Genomic DNA, 22,013 nt, shown 5'->3' with positions numbered 1-22,013 from the left:
AAATAAGAAAAATCGATATCTCTTTTATGAGCTACTTTACGTTTTCTGCTCACCTGCAAAAGCCACCATTTATTGTATGACTGTTTCCTCCTTCTCTGACTTTTCTAGGTTTTTCTCCTCAAGAACAATCTAGGAGGTGTGAAAACTGTGTTACAATACTGTGTAGATAATGCATTGGTGCACATGGTTTGGAGTTTCCTATCTAGGCGTTCATATCAATAAGTGCACATTTTTAATTGACTTCACAAAAAAAAGTAGAAAGAGAAAGGAAAGGACAACAAAATGGAAAAACCCAGAAAATGAAAGTGTCTATACTCACTGTGTAAAAGGCACTGAGCACCCAAAGTCCTCAGAGCTCGCTGAGACTCCCCCTCAGGCAGTCCTGCAGAGCCCTCCAGCTGCCCAATGGCCCTCCCAGTCTCTGTGCTGCTGGCCCTGGTGATGCTGGGCACTAGCCCTGCCTGCCCTCTGGGCTGTGACCCACCTCTGAGACAGGGCAATCAGGAAACCATCACACTTCTGAGTCAAATGGAGAGAATCTCCATTGTGTCGTGTCTGAAGGACAGGGTTGACTTCAGATTTCCTCAGATACTTGTGGATGGGGAACAGCTTGAGAAGACACAAGCCACAGCTGTGCTGCATGAGATGCTCCAGCACATCTTCCATCTCTTCAGCACCACTGGCTCCCGTGCCGCTTGGGATGAGACCCTCCTGGACAAATTCCTCCTTGGCCTTTATCAACAGCTGGATGACCTGGAGACATGTTTGGGGAAGGAGGCGAAGGCGGAACAGTCAGCCCTGGGAAGTGAGAACTCCACGCTGGCTGTGAAGAGGTACTTCCAAAGAATCAGTCTGTATCTGAAAGAGAAAGACTACAGCGGCTGCGCCTGGGAGGTCGTCAGGGTGGAAATCAGAAGGTGCTTGCTCTTCATGAACAAGCTCACAGGAAAACTCAGCAAATAGCGAATACATTGAGTCTGGAAACAGTTCATCTGGGCAACTAAATGGCTATTTCCTGAGACTCAAAGTGCAATCTTCATCTCTATTTTTATTCCAGATGAAAAATAAGTCATAGCAAATGTATGGGATTATTATAAAATTATATTGTGTTGTAATTTACAATAAGTTGTTTAGAAGAGAGAAATGCACAATCCATTTGCGTTAGCTGAAAACCCTTTTGCAATTTTTATTATTTATTTAAATTACTTGAAATATTTATGTTATTCATAGTATTTAAATATTTATTGTTCATAGAACACTAGTTTACTATTCTGTTTGGCCAAGACTACTCTTTATTTTTAAGTTGTGGGAAATAAAAGCAATTTTTAAAAACCAATTTTGCTTGTACACACTTTTTGAATGAAAACTTAACCCTAAGCCTGATCCCACAAAGTAAACTTAAGGAAAGTTCCTGAGTGAAGAGGGAATAGGGGCCGCCATTGCACCAGGGACATTTTGAGAAGGGGTGGATGAGATTCCCGGGACAGGGCTCAGAGATGGAAGGAAGATCTGAGGAGAAAGCCCAGGGCTTCAACACCATTACCTGCTTGAGGCCTCCAACACCTGGAGATGCTTCATGATTTAGGCAAGAATCATATAAGCCGACGGAAGTCAATCTGTATATGTGGACACTGGAGAATCTTGGAGAAGGCTGAGCAAGGGAGGGTGAGTACATTTTCCACACTTGACCAGTCCAGATGTCTCATTTCTTCTTCTTGCATTCTAAATATTTCAGCACAAAATTGAAGAGAGTATCCCTATCAACTAAATTAACTTCCTCATAATTTACCTTGAAATGCCTTTGGCTTTCCAAGATGGTTTCAAGTTCATTTATTTGACTCTCAAAACTCCTCTCTGGCAATTCTTGGTTATGATACATTTTATCATCACTATTCTTATTCACTTGACAAATGTTGTTTGAGCTCCTACACAGAACTACGTATTGGGAGTGATGTTAGGTGCTAGAGTGCAAAGTTGAATGAGGTCTTACTCTGTACTCAAGTTGTTTATAGTCTTCTAGACAGCTGTCCTAAGGAGAAGAAAAGTGAGGTTATCAAGTGGTATATCACTGAAAAGTAAAGAGAACTGACGCATCACCAACTCTCAGACTCAGAATCATTAGTATTCAATCTGAAAATGGATTCTTACTAGGATATGCCATCATTTTGCATTTAAATCCTCGTTAGATAGGAGGAGATACCAGGAAGCAAATGACCATTCACCAGACTGCAAGGAGATATCAAAGAATCCCAGGATAGGGGTCAGTAATTTCTAATACAGTTAACTGAGAGAGACTACCCTAAAAAACTGAAGGACACAACACATTCAAATTGGCAAGGCAGAAATTGAACTCTCTGTTCACAGATGACATGATCTTATCGTAGAAAATACTAAAGGACCCCACACTTATGACCTTATTTAACTTTAATTACTTCCTTAAAGGCTCTATCTCCACATGCAGCCACATTACGAGTTATGGCTTCAGCATGTAAATATTGGGCTGACACAATTCAGTCTATAAAAAAGACCCAAATAAATGAAAGAACATCCCGTATGTATGGATTGGAAGATTTAAGCTTGTTTAGAAGGCAATACTGCCCCGAGTAATCTACAGATTCAAAGCAATCCCTAACCTAATTGCACTGGTCAGTTTTGCAGAAATGGAAAAGCCAATTCTAAAATTCATATGGAATTGCAAGGGACTCCAATAGCCAAAAAGATCTTGAAACATAAGAGCAAAGTTGGAAGGCTCACATTCCTGATTTCAAAACACACTACACACTACAGTTATCAAAACAGTGTGATACTGGTATAAAGGTAGACAAATAGACCCACTGAATAGAATTGAGAATCCAGAAGGACACCTATACATCTATGGTCATTGAGTTTAGACAAGTGTGCCAGACTGTTCAAAGTAGAAAGAATGGTCTCTGCAACAAATGGTGCTGAGACAACCGGATACTCACATTGTGAAAGAATAAAGTTGGATCCCAACCTCACACCATACAGAAAAATATCCAAAATGGGTCAAAAGTCTAAATGTAACAGCTAAATCTAAAACACTCTTAGAAGAGAATAGAGAGATAAATCTCCAAGACCTTGGATTTGCCGTTGGATTCTTAGATAAGAAACCAAAAGCATAAGCCAGAAAGGAAATAAAACTAGATAAACTGGACTTCACCAAAATTTAAAAATGCGTGCACAAAAGGACACTATCCAAAAAGGGAAAAGGCAATCTACAGAATGGGAAAAAATATTTGCAAATCATATATTCAATAAGGGTCTACTATGAAGAATGTATAGAGAATCCTTACAACTCAAAAATCAAAAGGCAAACAACCTGATTTGGTTGAACACAAAAAATGGGCAAAGAACTTGAATGGACATTCAAGAGGGGCCTCTGAAGATATGCAAATGACCAACCAAAACATGAAAAGGTGCTCAACATCATTAGTCATTAGGGAAATGCAAATCAAAACCACAATGAGATACCACTTCTCACCTACTAAGATGGTTATAATCAAATAAATGGAAAGTAACAAGTGTTGGTGAGGAGGTAGAGAAATTGGAACCCTTACATGTCATTGGTGGGAATGTAAAATGTTTCAGCTTCTGTGGAAACATTTGGTTGTTCTTCAAAAAGTTAAGCATAAAATTACCGTATGTTCCAGCACTTTCACTTCTAAGTATATACCACAAAAGAATTGAAAATGAATATTCAAATACTTGTATACAAGTGTTCTCAACAGGACTATACATAATGCCCCAAAAGTGGAAACAACCCTCATACCCATTGTTGGACGAACGGCTCAACAAATGGTTGAACACACTGGAATATTATTCAGACGTAAAAACAATAAAGTACTGATACATGCTGCAATGGGAATGAAGCTTGAAAACATTATGCAAAGTGATGGAAGCCAGACACAATAGGCCACTAAGTGTATGATTCCATTTATATCAAATATCCAGAATGTAAATTCATAGAGACCGAAAGCAGACTGTGGTTGCCAGGGGCCTGGAAGGGAAGAGGGAAGGGGAGTGACAGCTGCTTAACGCGTATGAAGCTTCCCTTTGGGGTGATAACAATGTTCTGAAACCAGATAGTGGCGGTGGTTGCATGACATTGTGAGAGTACTAAATACCACTGAATTACACACTTTAAAACGGTTAGTTGATCTAGATGATCTTTTGTTACTCTAATCATTTCCCATGTTCATGTCTTCCCCAAAGATTGTAAGTGCCTTAAGGGCAAGGAAATACCAGATCCTTTTAACCCGAGTCATCTAGTCCAGAACTTTGAGCAGAGGAACCCGGCTTAACTGACTGCAAAGTACTTGGTCCTTTAGAGGAGTGATTACGACTTCTCCTTTCAGAGTGTCTCATCCTATTTGCAGGGCAGTGCAGAGAGGTCCTAAAGATTGTTAATAAAAGTAAAAAATTAAATCCACATATAAAGTAGTTACGCTAACACACTAATTAGCGTTTTTGTGAATACTGCATTATTTCTAAATTTCTCTAGTCTTGTCTTCTCTTGTGGACCTAGATTTCTGGGAAACAGGAAATCTTCTTACCCTCTCCCACAGTTTAGTGCAGGTCCTTGGGCAAGTTTCCTGAACTGTCTGTGGCTCGATTTTCACAGTTGTATTATGGAGTTAATCATCACGCTTAACCTCAGAGACTTATGAGATTAAATGAGCAATGAGTGCAAAACGCCGGGCTAGTAGGAATCACTCAGTTGTGAGATATTTGTTGCTGTTGTTATTAACTGTGCACGTAGTAGTTAATCAATAAATAGACAATATCAATAAATAGAGTGCAGAGACACTCAAGAGTCATCATCGTCGCTAGGGCATGGGATTTGTTCAGAGGCTGAACCAATGTTCAATTCAGGCTTCCCACTGATTAACTGCGTGACCTTGGGAAATAGACTTAACCTTTTAGAGCAGCCTCAGTTTTCTTCCCTGTCAAATGGAAATAATAATAATACTTTCCTGGCAGTATTGCTGATTTGATGAAAGGGGATAAGGTATGTACTACACAACAATATTTGTTCCCTAAAATGGATTATCATTGTTCTGAACAGGACTGAGAAAAGACTATTGAATTTGTCAGTCAGTCCTCGGTGATCATGAAGAGAGTAATGTCAGTAATGAATTAGAGGTCGACTGAGTCCTATTGAGTAGTGAGAAAAAATGAAGACAGTATTAAGGAAGGTATTTCATCACAGATAAATACAGGAAAAATATCTAACCAAGGACTGCATGAAAACTTCTCCAATTATGAGCTCTCGCCATTCTCTCCTTGCCCTAACATATTGTAACTTCATTCATATAACACTCACTAGGCAATGTCTTGTACTGTTAATAAATATTTCATTTTTAATATCTACAGAACAGGGAGAAAAATATTCAAGTATAAGTATTCTTGGCCCCTGCCTTGCCCCCTGTGACGGGGCAGACCTGTTTGTGTCACTTAGCCATCAGTGTGTGGTACATGGGGTTAAGGATGAAGATGCACAGCTGAAGCTACTCATAGGAGAAAAATGTCTTCATCGAGTGTTCAGAGTGAGGCCTGAAGAGTAAGGCAGGCTGGCATTTGCAGAGAGATGGGGAAGAGAGATGTGGGGACGAGGACCTGCCGTGATAAGTGAGAGGTTAAAAAACTAAAAAGGATTTCTGAAGTTTACTTATATTTACAAAATACTAATGAATATATTGTCATTGTTAAATTTTAAAGCAATTCATTCAAGTAAAAAACCCACCCTTGGCCACGTGGAGGACCCACTTGAATCCCAATCTGCTAATAATTTAATGAGTATCCCTCTAGACATTTTCCCATGTATTTAGTACATCTATAAAGACAGAAATATTTAGTGTATATTCTGTACTTGTTATTATCCCATATATATTAATCTCTAATTTTTTTATTTAATAATAGATCTAGGAGAATTTCCCGTATTAGTACATAAAAATCTACTGCATTCATTCTAATTGCTGCATTGTGTATTAATGCATAAATTCAATGCATTCCTGATGTGTACTTCAACAAGACCTTTAGATGAAACTTGATAAGCTGACTATAACATATATCAAGAAGAAATAATTTACAAGAAAATCTGAGAAAGGAAGAAATATACAGATGAACTTGACTTGTCAAATATCGAATGATCCTCTAAGGCTATAGGATTAAAATCAAGTGGTACAGTTGGAAGAATAGACAAATAGATCAAAAAAGCAGAATAGTGGTTGAGGAGAAGACAATTTAATTTAGTGGACCTTGGCATATCATAAAAGTGGCATTTCAAACCAGTGGGAAAAGTGGGTGTTGGGGCAATTAGCTAGCCATTAGAAAACAGCCTGATCCTTGTGTCTTATTCTTACAGGTTTTCCTTGCCACTTTCGGCCTAAGTCAATAATTAAAAGTGGGCAGGGAGAGACAAATACAGCCCGATAGAGTCATGTGACACAATTCTAAACAATGAGACTTAGGAGGTATGAGCTGGGGACTTCTAAAGAGGATTTCAGCTCTTATTTCTCTCTTCTTCCTGAGCATGCCCTTGTAAGGATTTGATGCTGGGGCCTGGTGTAGCGTCCTCTGTCCAACACTAAGAGACCAAGAGAGTCCAGAGATGCACATCCAGCACGCTCACAGCTTTGAGCTGCTGATCGAACCCTACAGCCATCACCCTGTAGCCTTCCACATTGAGATAGGCACCTGCCTTCATTGTCTTAGCCTCTGTTAACTGAGTTGTCTGTTTCTTATAACAGAAAGCATTCCTAATAGATAAGATATTATTGATCAGATTTAAGCTCTTTCTTTAAGCCTCACTAGGCTAAGGTTAGCTCTTTAATTAATGGAGGGTTTGGGGCACCTAATGAGGTTAGGGTTTGGTTTTCCTCCTTGTTACATATTAACATGGTGAATTACATGAACAGATTTTCTTTTCCTGAATTATCATTAATGTCCTGGAAAATTCCAGTTATTTGTTTATAATACACCTTTGGATTTGATTGGCTAATTGTTAACATGGTAGTTTTATCTTCATGTTTATAAGTAAGAATGTCCTGTGATTTTCTCCTCTGATTTTGTTATCTAGGTTGTAACAGCCTTGTAAAATGAAGTGAATACCTTTCCATCTCTTTCCATGCCTGGTTAAAACAGGAATTAAATATATTTTACTGAACAGTTTTAGGATATAATTTCCCACTTTGCTGTCTCTTCAAGGCATGTCAGTGAAGACTTATTTTGCACTTCAAAGACTTTTGATGGTGGGTTTCTATTTCTTTTGCAGGCAACACTCTGCAGAAAAGAGACCATCTAGTAGCAAGAAGACCCTCATGCATAGTGGCTAAACTTGCCTAAAACAATATTTAAGTTTTGTCAAAACAAATTCTGTTCCATCTTGAATTTTATTTTCCTTCCTTTGTCCACATGGCCTATGAATGTGCTCATGGATAGAGCAGGTGCTCCAATTCTTGTCAAGAGAACTTACAAAATGAACTCTGAACAGAGAGTGCTGAGACAACCCCTCGCTTTTTGACAGTCAGAGCTCATCAAAGCACATATTCCTAGCACATTATTTAATCAATAAACAATACTTAAGTTCCTACCAGGGCTAGACACGGTGCTAATGACTGTGGATGCAAAGTTCAGACTCAAAAAGTCCAATCTCCTGGAACAGACAGAAGAAATAAACCACCAAGTACAAAAAAGAATGGTAAGTGCTCTAATGGAAGTGCTGCATTCTCAAAGAGCCATCGGCATGGGGCGTGGTAAAATGGAGAGACATCAAATCATTGGTACTTTAGAACCAATAGATGGATATGGAAAGACATTTAAAGAACTGGACAATGGGAGAGGGGCCAGAGATGTACAGGTCATTTGGAAGCAAGAGCTAAATCAAAGTGTTGGCAAAATTGGACATTTTATAAAGCTAAGAAATGAATAAGAAATAAGAACTAGGAACAAGATCAAGTTTCCCTCCCTACAACGGGTCTAGAAACGAGAGATATGAAGGTTACACCATGGCTCGAATGGTCCTGCTCAAACTTGGAGCCCAGAATACAACGGTTAAATTTCATAACAGAGGAAAAGAGACCTCACTGTGCCCAGTTTCCTTATCTGTAAAATTAAGATAATCCCAGTAGCACCTCATAAAACTGGTGAGGATTGGTGTAATTTCTATAACGTGCTCAGAATGGTACCTGGCCCTGAGTAAGTGCTCCTTCCATGTTAGCTCTTCTATTGAAATCTGGTTAGAAGATTATTCCCTGAGTTCTAGGTCTGTGGGCAGGAAGATGAGGTGGTCCCAAGAGAGAAGTCCAGGAGACTTTTGAGAACTGCTCAACCACTGCACAAGCAACAGGAGAAATTATCTTTCGCTGGGATGACGGGGCCAAGCGAGCCACAGCAAATATCCCGGAGTTCTAGACAGAGCCATTTTCACTTGGCACACACACCCGCTGCCTACGAGGACACACCTTCCTCCACTGGTTTCCTGGTTCTCCCTCAAGTTCAGGAGCTAAAAGTTTCCACCAGAATAGCACAGCCATCTTGACAGGCAGCCAGGAGAATCCTCCGCTCTGAGAAGATTCGGTGCGCTCCACTCAGCCAAGCCACCAGACCAAAGGGGAAGCCCAGCCTCATTCATCAAATCCAGTTTGGCAACCTACTTTTAGTTTCCTTTTCACTTGTTGCATCAAGCTCATTGTTATTTTCGCATCCCCCGGTTCATTATGCAATGCCCGATGATGTAATAAAACAGAATTTAGTTGTAAGTTTTAACTGTGTAGAAGTTTTTGCTTTAGGCTGTTTCACTTTAAAGACGATCCAGAAACTGCTTCAGAGACAGGAAACTCACACAGAAAACAGACAATAAGACATGCCCACGTGTTAGCAGAGGGAAGGAGCTGATGCTTATTCAGCAGCTGCTGTCACTGTGCTGCCCCTTTAATTCTCTTCTCAACCCTAGGCCTGGTTCAAACTACCCCTAAGAGGGTTTGTGAGAATTAAATAATTCCAGCTTAGATCAGCCTGGTATCTGAAGGGAAAGGAACTCCAGGCTTGGTGCGGACTGGCATCTGTATCTGAGATGACCAGTCTGGAGCGTCTAGCAGCAGTGGGTGGCCCAACAGCAAATGGTGAGACATTGGGTGGGCAGCCTCTGTGTGTCCCTGGGCCACCAACCTGTTGATGGGAGCATTCCCAGTGTTGCAGGGGGCGCAGAGTGTAGGACCCTCTGGTAGAGTGTCTGTATTGGAGGAGGGGTGCAGTTAGCAAGAGTTAGGCAGGACCCTCAGCACAGTGTCCTAGTCCCTGCTGAATCCCGAGGGGACCAGGAGGAAACTCAGGAACGAGTCTCACCAAAGGCCTGAAGAGAGATCCAGGATGTGGGAACAGGAAAAGAAGAGAGAAGAGTCTACAACCAGGGGCACATAGATCCTGGCCCCACATCCTGCGTCTGCACACCAGGTTGGAGGCATGAAGGTAGATTCGCTACATCACCAGCTGCTGCCTTGTGGTTACAGGGAAACCCCAGCCTGGGCAGAATCAGCCTCGGGCGCTGAGTGAGGAGGAGAGGGAGACAGCAGGTGGAAGACTGGGGAAGACAGACTCTTCCCTCACACTGAATACAGGCTTCTCCATGTGGTTCCTAAGTTTCGTAGGTACTCTCTAGGTTGCCGAGAAAATTTCTGCAGGGATTTTGGTGAGATTACCACTCATTTATTATTGTGGAGAATATTGTTTTTGAACCCAGTTCTTTCTCATTTCCTATGTCCTCATTACCTCTCGTCTTCATCCTTTCCCAACAGACTTTACACCAGTATAATCTCACACCACAGTCGCTGCCAAAGCTAGGGGAAAATATCACATTTTTTATTCTGTGCTTTGAGTAGAACAACGAATAAAGAAAGAGAATAATGTTATTATAAACCCATAATTCTCATCCCCAGTGAGCCACTCAAATAGGTACATACAAATATTATCACCAGCAGCAGTTTCCAAATGCTTTAGTCTCAGGACCCACAGATACTCTTAAAAACGATTGACGCCAACCCTGGTGGCCTAGTGGTTAGGTTAGGCGTGCTCCACTTCTACAGCCCAGGTTCGGTTCTCAGGCACGGACTCATTTGTCAGTGGTCGTGCTGTGGTGGTGGCTCACATACAGAAAGAGGAAGATTGGCAGCGGATGTTAGCTCACGGCAAATCTACCTCAGAAAAAAAAAATTACTGAGACTCCAAAGACAGTATCTTTATTGGAGCTATATTTATTGATATTTACCGTATTGGAAATTAAGACTCAGAATGTTTTTAATATTTATTCCTCTAAAAGTAACAAACATAAACTCCTTACATCTTAACACAAACACCCATTTTTATGAAAAGTCAATACATTTTTCAGACAAAAAAATTAATGGAAATGTTTTAAAGTTTTGCAGATCTCTTTAAGTTCTGGATTAATAGAAGACAGCTGGGTTCTCATATCTGCTCTGCAGTCAATCTGTTGTGATATGTTGTTTTGTTTCAAGTCTTTGAAGGAAATCCAGTCTCACACAGATACGTAGTTGGAAATGGAGGACCTTGAAGAACTCTGCAAGTGCCTGGGAACCCCAGGGGCCCTCAGACTACACTTTGAGAACCACTCATACACATCATCATCATACAACGTTGAAACGATATCTACTGCCCACAGGGAGTCTGAATTTCTGTTCATCTTCAACTATTTTCCAATTCTGCTTATTTTCCTTACAATTTAGAAAACCAAGGAGTATGGGAAAACATTGTACTCTTGTGGTTGATATTGTTCAGGATCATCAGCTGAAAGATTTAGATGACAGCAAGTATGCATGCACAGCTTGGATTCTTGTTTATTAACCTGTTTTTATTGGGAAACATAATATCATACACAAAAATGCACAAAAGGCAAGTATAAATTTTAATGAATAATTAAGGCAAATACTCATGTAACCACCAACCAATAAAAACAACCAAATTTTGGAGCATTCTGGAAGCCTCACCACCGTCACCACCCCACGTGCCCCTCTTCCATCCCTCCTCACTAGAGGGAGCTGCTGTCTCCAGTTGTATGGGAATCGCTTCCTCTCTCTCCTTTATAATTTTACCTAAATCATACAGTCTAGTTTTCCTGTTTTTCAACTTCATGTAAATGGAATATGTAGTCGTTTGAGCTTAATTTCTTTAGCTCACCATTATGTTTGTAAGATTTATCCCTGTTTGTGCATATGGTTGTAGTTCTTCATTTGTGTTGTTATTTATGATCCTCTTACATGCATGCACTACAACATATTTATCCATACAACTTTTAAGGGCTATGTGGGATGTTTCTACTTTGGGGCTATTATGACTAGTGCTGCAATGGATATTTTTGTACATATATCCTGAGGCATATCTACCTGATTTTTTTCCAGGGTAATTCCTAAGAGTGTAGGTGCTGGGTCATAGGCTATGCAGATTTTCACCTTTGCTGGAGACGGCCTTAATGTTTCCCATGGTGGTTGGACAAGTTTACACACCCAACAGGAATGGAGGAGAGTCTTGTTGCTCCATATCGTCATCACACTTGATATTTTCAGTCCTTTAATTTTTCAACTTACATCCAATGTATTTGTTTATCTAAAAAATCTGAAAAGCCACGAAAAACCTTTTAGACATAGTGTTTACAAAGTTGTCCAGATACAGAATCAAAATTAGTAACTTCCATATGTATGTGTGTATGGAATGAAAAGTTAGTCCTATTCTAAATTAGAAAATGTAGTGAAAAGACCATTTCATTCATAATTGTAACAACAACAACAAAGCATAATATAAGCTGGAATAAACCTCAGAAAGAACGTGCAAGACATACAATCAGAAAGATATTTTTTAAATAGCCCAATAAAATGACAAGATTCATCGTTTATCTTTATAAAGTGATTAACAAATATTTTATGAATAAGCTTTTATTCAATGAATGAACGTTTGTGTCTCAGGAGAAGACTGGCTTTGGCGGCCTCCTATTGCAGAGTCTCATTGCCCTTCTTAACGATGCTTACCAGGCCGCCACTTGCTAAAATGTTCCTTGCTCACTTACAAAAAGAACAAGTGGGAGATGTTGCTTGATCCTCAATGGTGATCCAGGGGGAAGAAAATCAGTCTCAATTTAAGGGAAAAAACTACGTAACATTTTTCACTGGTTTCCGGCCACATTATTTGAATCAAAAATTTAATTATAGACTTGTACTGAGAGGCCAAGGAAAAGATGAGAGTGTCCTTACCCTGTCATTGCTAATTTTAAAAAAAACAGGTAAAGTCTATAATTTATTCAAATTTCCTTAGTTTTGACCAATTTTTATTTTTCTCTTCTGGGATCACATTCTGAATGGCACATTACATTTAATTGTCATGTCTTCTTAGGCTCCTCTTGGCTGTGACAATTTCTCTGTAGTAGATTTTTTATTTCACTGTCAATGGTATCATTTTTTAAAAGTCATTTTCCAATTTTTTGTTACTAGTATGAAAGAGGATTTGATTTCTAATATTGATCCTGTGTTCAGTGACATTGCCAAATTTATTTTTAAATCTAACAGTTTATCTAGAGATCTTTTTGTATTTTGTATGTACAAAATTACATCAACCGTAGATAATGAAAAAAATATCTGAGACAGTCAGCAAGAGATTTGAACAGACACCTCACAAAGAAAGTTTCCAAATGGCCAATAAACATATGAAAATGTACCCTTAATAATCAGCCTTGTTAATAATCAAGAAATATGTGTTAAAACTGGAATGAGCCGTCACTATACACCACTGGAATGGCTAAAATTAAAGAGACTGGCAATACCAAGTGTTGACAAGAGTGTCATGCAACTGTAACTCCTGCATCATGACAGTGAGGATGGAAATTGGTACAAACATTTTGGAAATATGTTTAATGTTATCTACTAAACCTGGACATATGCATATTCTATGACCCAGTTACTTCTCCCTAGGCGTATATCCAACAGGAATATGTACAAATGTGCACCAAAAGATACATACAAGGGTTTTCATAGCAGAGTTAATTCTAATGACAAACATCAGGAGGAAAACATCCCAAGTGTCCATCAGTAGTGCAAAAGATAAAACAGTGTGGCACTTCTAAATGGATAAGACACATTCATACAAACTTCATACAACATAGATGAATCTCACAGACATATTATTGAGGGAAGGAAGACATTTATACAAAGTTCAAAAACAGGCAGATTATAAGGTGTTAAAAGGCAGTCGTGATGTGGGGGAGGAGAGTAGAGATGGGGGAGGGGGTATCAGGATTGGTTTGTTCTGTTGGGAGTGTTTCCGTCCTCACGTCGTGTGTGGGTACAAAGGTCTGCAGAAGTTTTATTTTACAATATTTTGTTGGGCTGTATACTTAAGATTTCTGCATGATTTTGTATGTTTATTATAGAATTTTTTTTTCAAAAGGAGGAATGGGGAATCTTCCTTTTACCAAATTAAGTATCAAAATACTCTCTTAGTATAGACTTTGCCGCCCCTTCCTAGATATCTCTCAAACATTTCTTTTGGCTTTGTTTCTGTTTTGCCACTGCTCATGCACTTCTCCAGAACTCTTCGTCCTGTCTAATTGATCATTTTTTCCAGGGCCCTTCTCTTTGGAAAAATCATTGAAGAGAGGAGGAGGAGAAGACAACTGTCATTTTGATTTCTAGATACACAATCGTCCTGCATAGAGACCTGTGTCAAAGAAGAGGAGGAGCGTCTTCTAGTCTGCGAGGTTACAGCAAAGCAGCTCCAGGTTCCAACGGCTAGACACACATTCGAGTTTACTTTCTGAATGTCACTCCATCTCTGAGAAACCTCATTAAGCAGAAGACACTGGCACAGGAACTGGAAGAAGTTCTCTTCACCGCAGAACGTTGGGAGCAGCGGATGTGTGCAAACGCAATCCACAGAGGGATGAACTGAAAAAGGACTCAAATAACACAGGAAAATGTGCAGGAAAGGGCCCAGGCTTAATCCTTGGGATGCAGGTATACACGAGGCTGGACTAAGAAATAGATTTCCCTGGGAGAAACAAGGTTATATGAATTCTCCTGGTTTTGTGATAAAACTCGAATAAGTTAGGGGGAAATGAAACAAAATAAGAGTCGATGTCTCAGGAAGAGATTGTAACCCATTCCTACGTGGACTTCTGCAGTGATGATCACCACACCCTCAGGACAAGGGGTAGAGGAGAAGCTTCATAGAGGTGACTGGAAGAGACGTGTTGGGAAGCACCTCGTGAAGACAAGAGCGAGAACTGGGGAGAGGACAAAGGGAGGAAAGCAGAAAAAAGAATGCCCTTTTTATTATATCCCATCCATCCCCTTCCTTCCAATTCCCTAGCCACGGCCTTTAATTTCCACCTCCACAGCCATGGGAGCCTCTGGGCAGGACTTCTCCCTGCCTCTCTCTGCCGGCTCCAGTTTGCCTCCAACATCTCGCCTGTTCTGCCCAGGGCGAGACTCCAGGCTGCTCTCTGCCCAGGAATCTCTTGAATTGAGAATCAAGAGCCTCCGCGGCACATCTCAAGCTGAGTTGTCCACTGTTAATCCCCTTGACTCTGAACACTCAGCCTTTCCACAATTGGAAGCTCCTTCTGTTTGCTCCTTGCCAATGTGTCCATCCTCCGGGCTCTGTTCATGCTGGTCCCTCCCTCTGGAGCTGTGCCGGCCATTATGGTAGCCACTCACCACCTGTGGCCTGTTGAACACGCGACTAGTCCAAAGAGCTTTGCTACCAATGGAAAAAATGCATCACATTTTGAAGAGAGTACGAAAAAGAAGAATGGAACTATCTCACTAATAATTTTATATTGATTACATGTTGAAATTACACTATTTGTATATATTAAGTTAAATAAAATATTCCGTTAAAATTAACTTCTCTCGTTTCTTTTTACTCTTTTATGTGGTTGCTAGAAAATGTTAAACTGCTTCTGCGGCTTGCCTTATATTTCTGTTGCACAGCGCTGATCTAAACCTGCCCTCCACCGTGTCACCTTCACACAGCCGCCTCTGCCTGTGGTGGTCACCCCGCTGCTTCAGGCAGACTCCCTGCACCAGGTGCACTGAGAGCCCCTCATCCTCCCGTCAGCTGTAATCTCTTGTTCCTATGAGAGTCACCATTGCCCCCACAGCTGGCACCACGGACCTATCTGAAGGCACCGGCTTGGTCTACTTCGTATTCTAACTGTGATACACAGGAAAAAGCCGAGGTTTCAATGCCATCCGCCCATCTCATTGGCTGTGTGGATCTTGGGCACATTACTTAGCCTCTCTGAGCCTCAGTCTCCTCTTCTATAAGATGAAGATGATAATAACCCATCTTATATGTTTACTATGAGGATTATTCAGAGAACGGCACCTAGTGAGTGCTCAATAGATGGTAACTAACACTGCTGTTCCTACTGCCACCACTATTATTTTCATTCCATTTGGTAATGACCTCTCTCATCATGGAGGATCAGAGGCCACTGGATGTGAGGAGGATGAGGAGGCCCCCTGTCACACCTGGGGAGGTCAGCTGTACACAAGTGTGCAAGTCACCCTGGAGGGCCAGGCCCCCGTGACCAGACTCCTCGGATGACCTCCAACCCGTGAGTGCAATGGACCATCTCTAGTCTGACTGGCCTCTGTGACTCCTTGCACTGGCCTTTGTGCTGTGAGCCATGGATCATTCCAGGCTAATGCAAGGATCCTTTGCAAAAAGAAGAAAGCCCGAGGAATTACTCCATGACTGACATTGCTGGGCATTTGGAAGTGGGGCAGCTGAAAGACGATTTTACTTTTTCCAAACCTCATTGTGCAGAACCCATGTGATGGCTGAGGTTCTGTGCAGAGCTGGCATGCAAAGGTCAAAGGCCAGAGAGAGTGGAACCCACAGAAGAAGCCAAATAACCAGAAAGCTGGGGCTCATTGGCTCTTATTTTAATGTCTATTAATCTGTAATGAAAGAATATGTTCACTGGTGGAAAATGGGAAAACCACACAAAGAAAAAAGAAAAAAAATCACCCTTCAGTTTCACAAGTCAAATATAATCCCTATTAAAATGTTGATATGTTTCCTTTTATTAATTCTTTTCTCTGCATACTTTTACATAGCTGCGTTGCATGTATAATTTTACATCCTGCTTTTGAATAACTGGGTGCTTTTTAATTTCTAATAATAGATGTTCATTATTGAAAAAATGTTAAATGTGAATAAAACAAAAGAAAGACTAAAACTTTAGTAACACATTAAGTTCTTTCAAACAAAGTGCACTAAAGTATGAAAATGACTAGTAATCCTATCTCCCAGGTATCTTTTTTATCACGGAGGAAAATCCATGTACAAACAGGTCTACAGGGACAAAGTGAAATGGGAAAGGAGTTTCCTTCTTGCTGCATCCTCAGCCTCAGTATTCTCCCCTAGGGGAACTACCGACAATACACGAGTGAATGTGCCTGGTAAAGAAATTGCATGCACATATCAACATACACATGGACATTTTTCTAGTAACTTATAAGACAAATGATAATACCACATCCATTATTAGATAAATTGCTCTTTTCATTAAATATATCTGGGATATGGGTCCATATCAGTTGATCTTCCTTTTTAATGGCTGTATAGTATTCCATTGTGTGTACCATGCTATTACTGAACTGATTCTCTACTGATGGATATTTAATTTGTCTTTTTTACTATGGCAGTACTACACTGAACATTCAGAAATGTTGATAGAATACATCATGTATAATATATACACACACATATGTAGATACATATAGATACTTCAGCAGGAATATCCATAGGTAAATTCCTACCAGTCGTACTGCAAATTAAAGGGACAATTCCATTGTTTGAAATTTAAAACTTGGAAATATATAGCCAATTTCCACATGGTCTTTCCCTGCGAGCTGGGTTGGGCTCTCTCACAGCCTGGCAGGTGCAGGGCAGTTGGACCCCTTACATGATGGCGGACAGCTTCAAGAGCAAGAGTTCCAGCTCACAACGTAGACATTGCATTCTCTTTCTTGGCCCAGCCTCCAAAATTACACAACATTGCTTCTACCACAGAATTCTGCCCCAGTTCCAGAGGAGGGACACAGACCCCACCTCTTGATGGGTGGAGAGTCAAAGAACACTGTAGATTATCACGTGGGATGTGATATTGTTCTGGCCATTTTTGAAAATACAATCTTCCCCACTCTCTAACAAGTTTATGCGTTCAAATGAGAATACTATTTGTCCATGCCCTTGGAAAACCTTATAGGGAAAATTGGCTGCCTCGTTATTAGTTTGATTCCTGTTTCTTAGTAACACCGAGCAGATTCTCATCCTTTATTAACCCTATATGTCTTGTCCTGCTATCTGGCTATTTTAATGTTTTCTATTGGATAGTTTTCTACTGGTTTTAGGGGCTGTTTCTCCATGAAGACAATTATCCTTTTCTTGTTGTGTGTGGACACTGTTTCTGATGTTGCTCTTCCACTTTGACTTTATTTTTTGCCATCCTGAAATTCATGAGGTGTTTATGCTCATATTTATCACTATTTTCTATTTTATTTCCAGGGTTTTATATCTTGTTGAGAAAGGTCTTCCTTACTCTAATGTGATATTGAAAATACCCAAATTTTCTTCTCGATTTTGGTCATTTTACCTTATAACGAGCTCCCTGTAACGTGACATGGATTATATAACGTTGACCCATTCTCCATTTCCTGAAGATGACGCCCCTCCATCCACACCCTGCTCTGTGGTAAAGTGGCTCCAGGTGCTGAGATTTCTCCAGCTTGAAGCTCCTCTCTGGTGCCACATTTCCCCAAATCCTCTCATTTCTCATGACTAGAACTTTTCAGTGAAATTGAGTTTCTTTCTTTTATTTCTAAACATTTCTTTCATATGTTACTTCATTTCTGAATTCATCTCATTCTGATTTATGTTGTTTCATAACATTTCTTAATGTTATCAACCTCCTTGGTAACACCTTGTTAAAATGTTGGTCTGTATTGTGCTGACTGTGTTCCTGGTGTATTCTCACGATCTGTGGAGATCTGATTCTGCTCCTTCCTCTCCTTCCTCTAACACTAACTTTGTGTGAGACTGAGTCCTCCTCCTATGCTGCTGTTCAATGTTATAAGAGCTTATTTTTCCTGACTTCTAGAAGTCGTTCAGTGGTTCTTCTACCTGACAGAGCTCCCTCTTCGGTTGCTTTGGTGAAGTGTTCAGAAACATGGTAGCTTGCTCTGTGAGTTGTCCGCCCCACTGGTCTGGCCTTCTTTCCTTGTCTCTGTTGTTTCTATCCTGCTCAAATTTGATTCCACCTCTAGCAGTTTCCCCTCAGTGTAGGGCCCTTTCCCAAAGGGAGCTGTGCCTGGTTGGTTTGAAAATTACCTGTATCCTAGACCAGTTCACTGCTTTCAGAACTTGCCGAGGCCCCTCACACTCACCAGCTATTGCGTTGGGCAAAACCCCTCCCCGCTTCAGCTGCTGTTCTCAAGCTAGCCCGGATGGCTTTCCAGAAAACATCTCTCAGCTGTTGGGGGTTCTCAGGTCCATTGCTTTCCTCTGCTTTCTCCACATCACGATACTACCAAGCAGATCTTGTGGCAATTGGTGGTTTGTCCTCATCTGCTTGCGTTTTGTAGTTCATGTAACCCACTTTGTACGTTAAGTGGGGTTTTGGTTTCTGTCTAGTCGCAGTGTCTATTTTTGTGTGGGGACTCAGGGAAACCCAAATCCACACAGCAACCACTGCCACTTTGCCAGAATCTTGTCCTCATATTCTTGGATTGTTTCCTCCATCATTTCAACTCTCGATACTCTTCTCTCATTTGAAAGAATGACACTGGTAGCTTTCCCACTCCCCTAATTTAGAAGGAAAGATAAGTTGCTTCCTCTCCACCCCATGCAGCAGGCATTGTATCGGTGCAGCTCAAGCACAAGCAGTTCTTCAGGAAAACCTCTGACACCACCAATAGATAGTCCTTCTGGGGAGAGCTGATAACACACAGCCAACGAAGAAGGAACAGGAATGGAGGGATATTGGGGAGATAGGTGGAGCATAGTGCAAAGATCAGAAGACACGAGAGCTATTGATGATGGGAAACCTGGAGCTCAGGGTTGCTCCCGGTTTATAAATCCACATTTAGCCAGATTCTTTCAGCCTCTACTTCAATCTGGTGCAATAGAAGCAATGTCCTCAGCATTAAGCGTATACGGAAATCATCAGAACCAATAGAACTGATGCAGCTTGCTGTAAAATGATGGAGAGTTTCTTCAAGCATTTGAACCTGATGTTGTCAGGAAATGAGAGGTTTCACATAAATGAGTGTATTCACCTCCACCACTAGCCTCCTGGTCTAACATGTTGATAAATCCCCTGTTTTGCTTGCATCCATCTGCCCTCCCTCCATTATTTATTGCGCTTAATGTAGAGAGAGTGTTTTTTTCCCAAGACCTAATCAAGTTACTCTACCCTGCCTAAAACACTTTCATGGCCTCCACTGCTCTTAGGATAAAGAAAACCTTCTTAACACACCTCACAATCCCTGTGTTCTGTGGCTCCCACCTGCCCTCTGGCCTCATCTCGACCACTGTCAGACCACTCTCTGACTTCAAGGTCACAACGGCCTTCGGTCCTGCCCTCTACCCCCACCACACTTCCTCCCGCCACAGGGTCTTTGCACATGCAGTACCATCTGACCTTCCTTCTGATTTCAGCTCCAGTGTCACTCCCTGAGGGCCATCTTCTCTAACCTCTCCCACTACATTATGTCCCCAGAGCATGGGAACCCACAGGACCACGAACCTCTCCTCTGGACCACATGTCAGTGCTGCATTTTACCTTTGTGTATTTCTTTGATTAATGCTCTTCTCTCCTACTGAACTGAACGATCCATGAAAGCGTGGATTACAATCTGCAGCAGGTCACATTACAGTTCCTTGCACACATGGGGATTCAGGAAATTCAGGGTGAAAGATAATGCAAGGGCTTCTGAAAACCAAAAATAATTACTTGTAATATCATAATTGTTGTAACTCACTTTTGTATTGAAATCTTTAAAAATGTCTGACTTGTGTCCCCGCCTATGTAAACAGGATGTACAAGCCATAAGTTTGTTTTTTTACTGATTTCTCTCTTATGAAAACCGTTTAGTACACTCTAACAACAAAATGGCCTCAGCATTATTGAAAGAGGACCATTTGTCTCAACAGTACATCCCTGATTGCTGGATTTCTTTTCCTCCCATTTTCCTTCCAAACCTCCTTCTAATATGTGGTATCTATTTGTACGGGAATGAAAATCAGACATTTAGATTTGTTAGAAATATGTACTAAATAAGAACACATTGGCCCTCAATAATGGTCACACTGGTCCCCTATAAAGGGGACCATGAGCTTTTGTGCATGGCCTGTGTAGCACTCATTTTGTCTGCTTAGAGATAAAGCTTCATCCCTAGTTTTCGGTTATATTGTAGATAGTTGAGATTGCCAGATAAAGCAACAAATGTGGCTGAGAAAGCTATGTGATGTCTTGCTGTACATGGTTGGGGCCCTACAAAAAAAATTTAGATATGCTTAGTTGAACATTATTCGATGCTAGATACAAAAAAGTAGGTTGTCTTTTTTAAAATCATAAAATGCATATATTTATTGTTTTGTGATAGTGTAATTGGGAATTAAATCTAATTCTTATGAAAAAGAAAATTCCCATACAAAGACCCCTCAAAAACATCTCATAATACTAAAACAAAAAAATAAAAATTACTTTGCCAAATGACAGAACTCTGTAATAGCAGAGTCCTAAATGATTTAGCTTATTTTGTTCCTTGGTATTTAACAATACACTGACACTTTACAAAACATTAGAAATCCTCAGAGTTTGTATGTTTTCCCCTAATATACATAAAATAAAATAGGACTTTAAGGATACAGAGTTTTAGAGACTACAAATAATGTAAATGACATAGGAAAACAGAAAGGGAGAACTGAAAGTGGGAAATTCCTCTGAAATAGAAAGAGTAGAGGACCATCCCGTATAAATAGCCCACACTCACGGAGGAAGGACATTTAAGCTCAAGCCGTTGCCGCCTCCACTTGGGCTCCTAGGGAGTAAAGGCAACGTCGTTCCTGTCTTCATCATGACCTACAGGTGGATCCTCCCAATGGCCCTCCTGCTGTGTTTCTCCACCACCGCTCTTTCTGCGAACTATGACTTGCTTCGGTCCCAACTAAGAAGCAGCAATTCAGCATGTCTGATGCTCCTGCGGCAGTTGAATGGAGCCCCTCAACGTTGCCCCGAGGACACAATGAACTTCCAGTTCCCTGAGGAGATTGAGCAAGCACAGCAGTTCCAGAAGGAGGATGCTGCATTGGTCATCTATGAGATGCTCCAGCACACCTTGCGTATTTTCAGAAGAAATTTCGCTAGCACTGGCTGGAATGAGACCATCGTTAAGAACCTGCTTGTGGAAGTCCATCTGCAGATGGACCGTCTGGAGACAAACCTGGAGGAAATAATGGAGGAGGAAAGCTCCACCTGGGGAAACACAACCATTCTGCGCCTGAAGAAATACTACGGAAGGATCTCGCAGTACCTGAAGGCCAAGAAGTACAGCCACTGTGCCTGGACAGTGGTCCAAGCGGAAATGCTCAGGAACTTGGCCTTCCTTAACGGACTCACAGATTACCTCCAAAACTGAGGATCTCCCAGCCTGCATCTCTGAGAAGGGACAATGCTGACAGTGACTGCAGGTGTCTTCCCAGCAGAGGCTCTTGACGTGACTGACAGCTAAGGCACTGCATTGGAAAGGACAGTTACAGACTTTACATTTTTTACTAACTTATGAATTAACTTATTTTTCTATTTATTTCAACATTTACCTTGGAAAATAAATTTTTTATGAAACAAAATTCAACATGGCTGTTTTAATTTCAACTTGATTTATAGAATCACCCAGATTAAAAACTGCAAACCACCTGTA

At 40.8% G+C, this 22,013-nt stretch overlaps 2 protein-coding genes across 2 annotated transcripts; both read left to right on the top strand.

The window, feature by feature from the left end:
* Positions 1 to 405: 405 nt before the first annotated feature.
* LOC124240579 (interferon alpha-2-like) lies at positions 406 to 963 on the top strand. Its single transcript, XM_046663653.1, has one exon. It carries the CDS (start codon positions 406 to 408, stop codon positions 961 to 963), a length of 558 nt encoding a protein of 185 aa, XP_046519609.1.
* Positions 964 to 21,170: 20,207 nt separating this feature from the next.
* On the top strand, positions 21,171 to 21,731 carry IFNB1 (interferon beta 1). Its single transcript, XM_046664039.1, has one exon. The coding sequence runs from the start codon at positions 21,171 to 21,173 to the stop codon at positions 21,729 to 21,731; it is 561 nt and encodes a 186-aa protein (XP_046519995.1).
* Positions 21,732 to 22,013: the final 282 nt, after the last annotated feature.

The sequence above is a fragment of the Equus quagga genome, chromosome 6 (assembly GCF_021613505.1).
Source record: "Equus quagga isolate Etosha38 chromosome 6, UCLA_HA_Equagga_1.0, whole genome shotgun sequence".
NCBI classification, from domain to species: Eukaryota; Metazoa; Chordata; class Mammalia; order Perissodactyla; family Equidae; genus Equus; species Equus quagga.
This window is presented reverse-complemented; position numbering and strand designations above follow the sequence as displayed.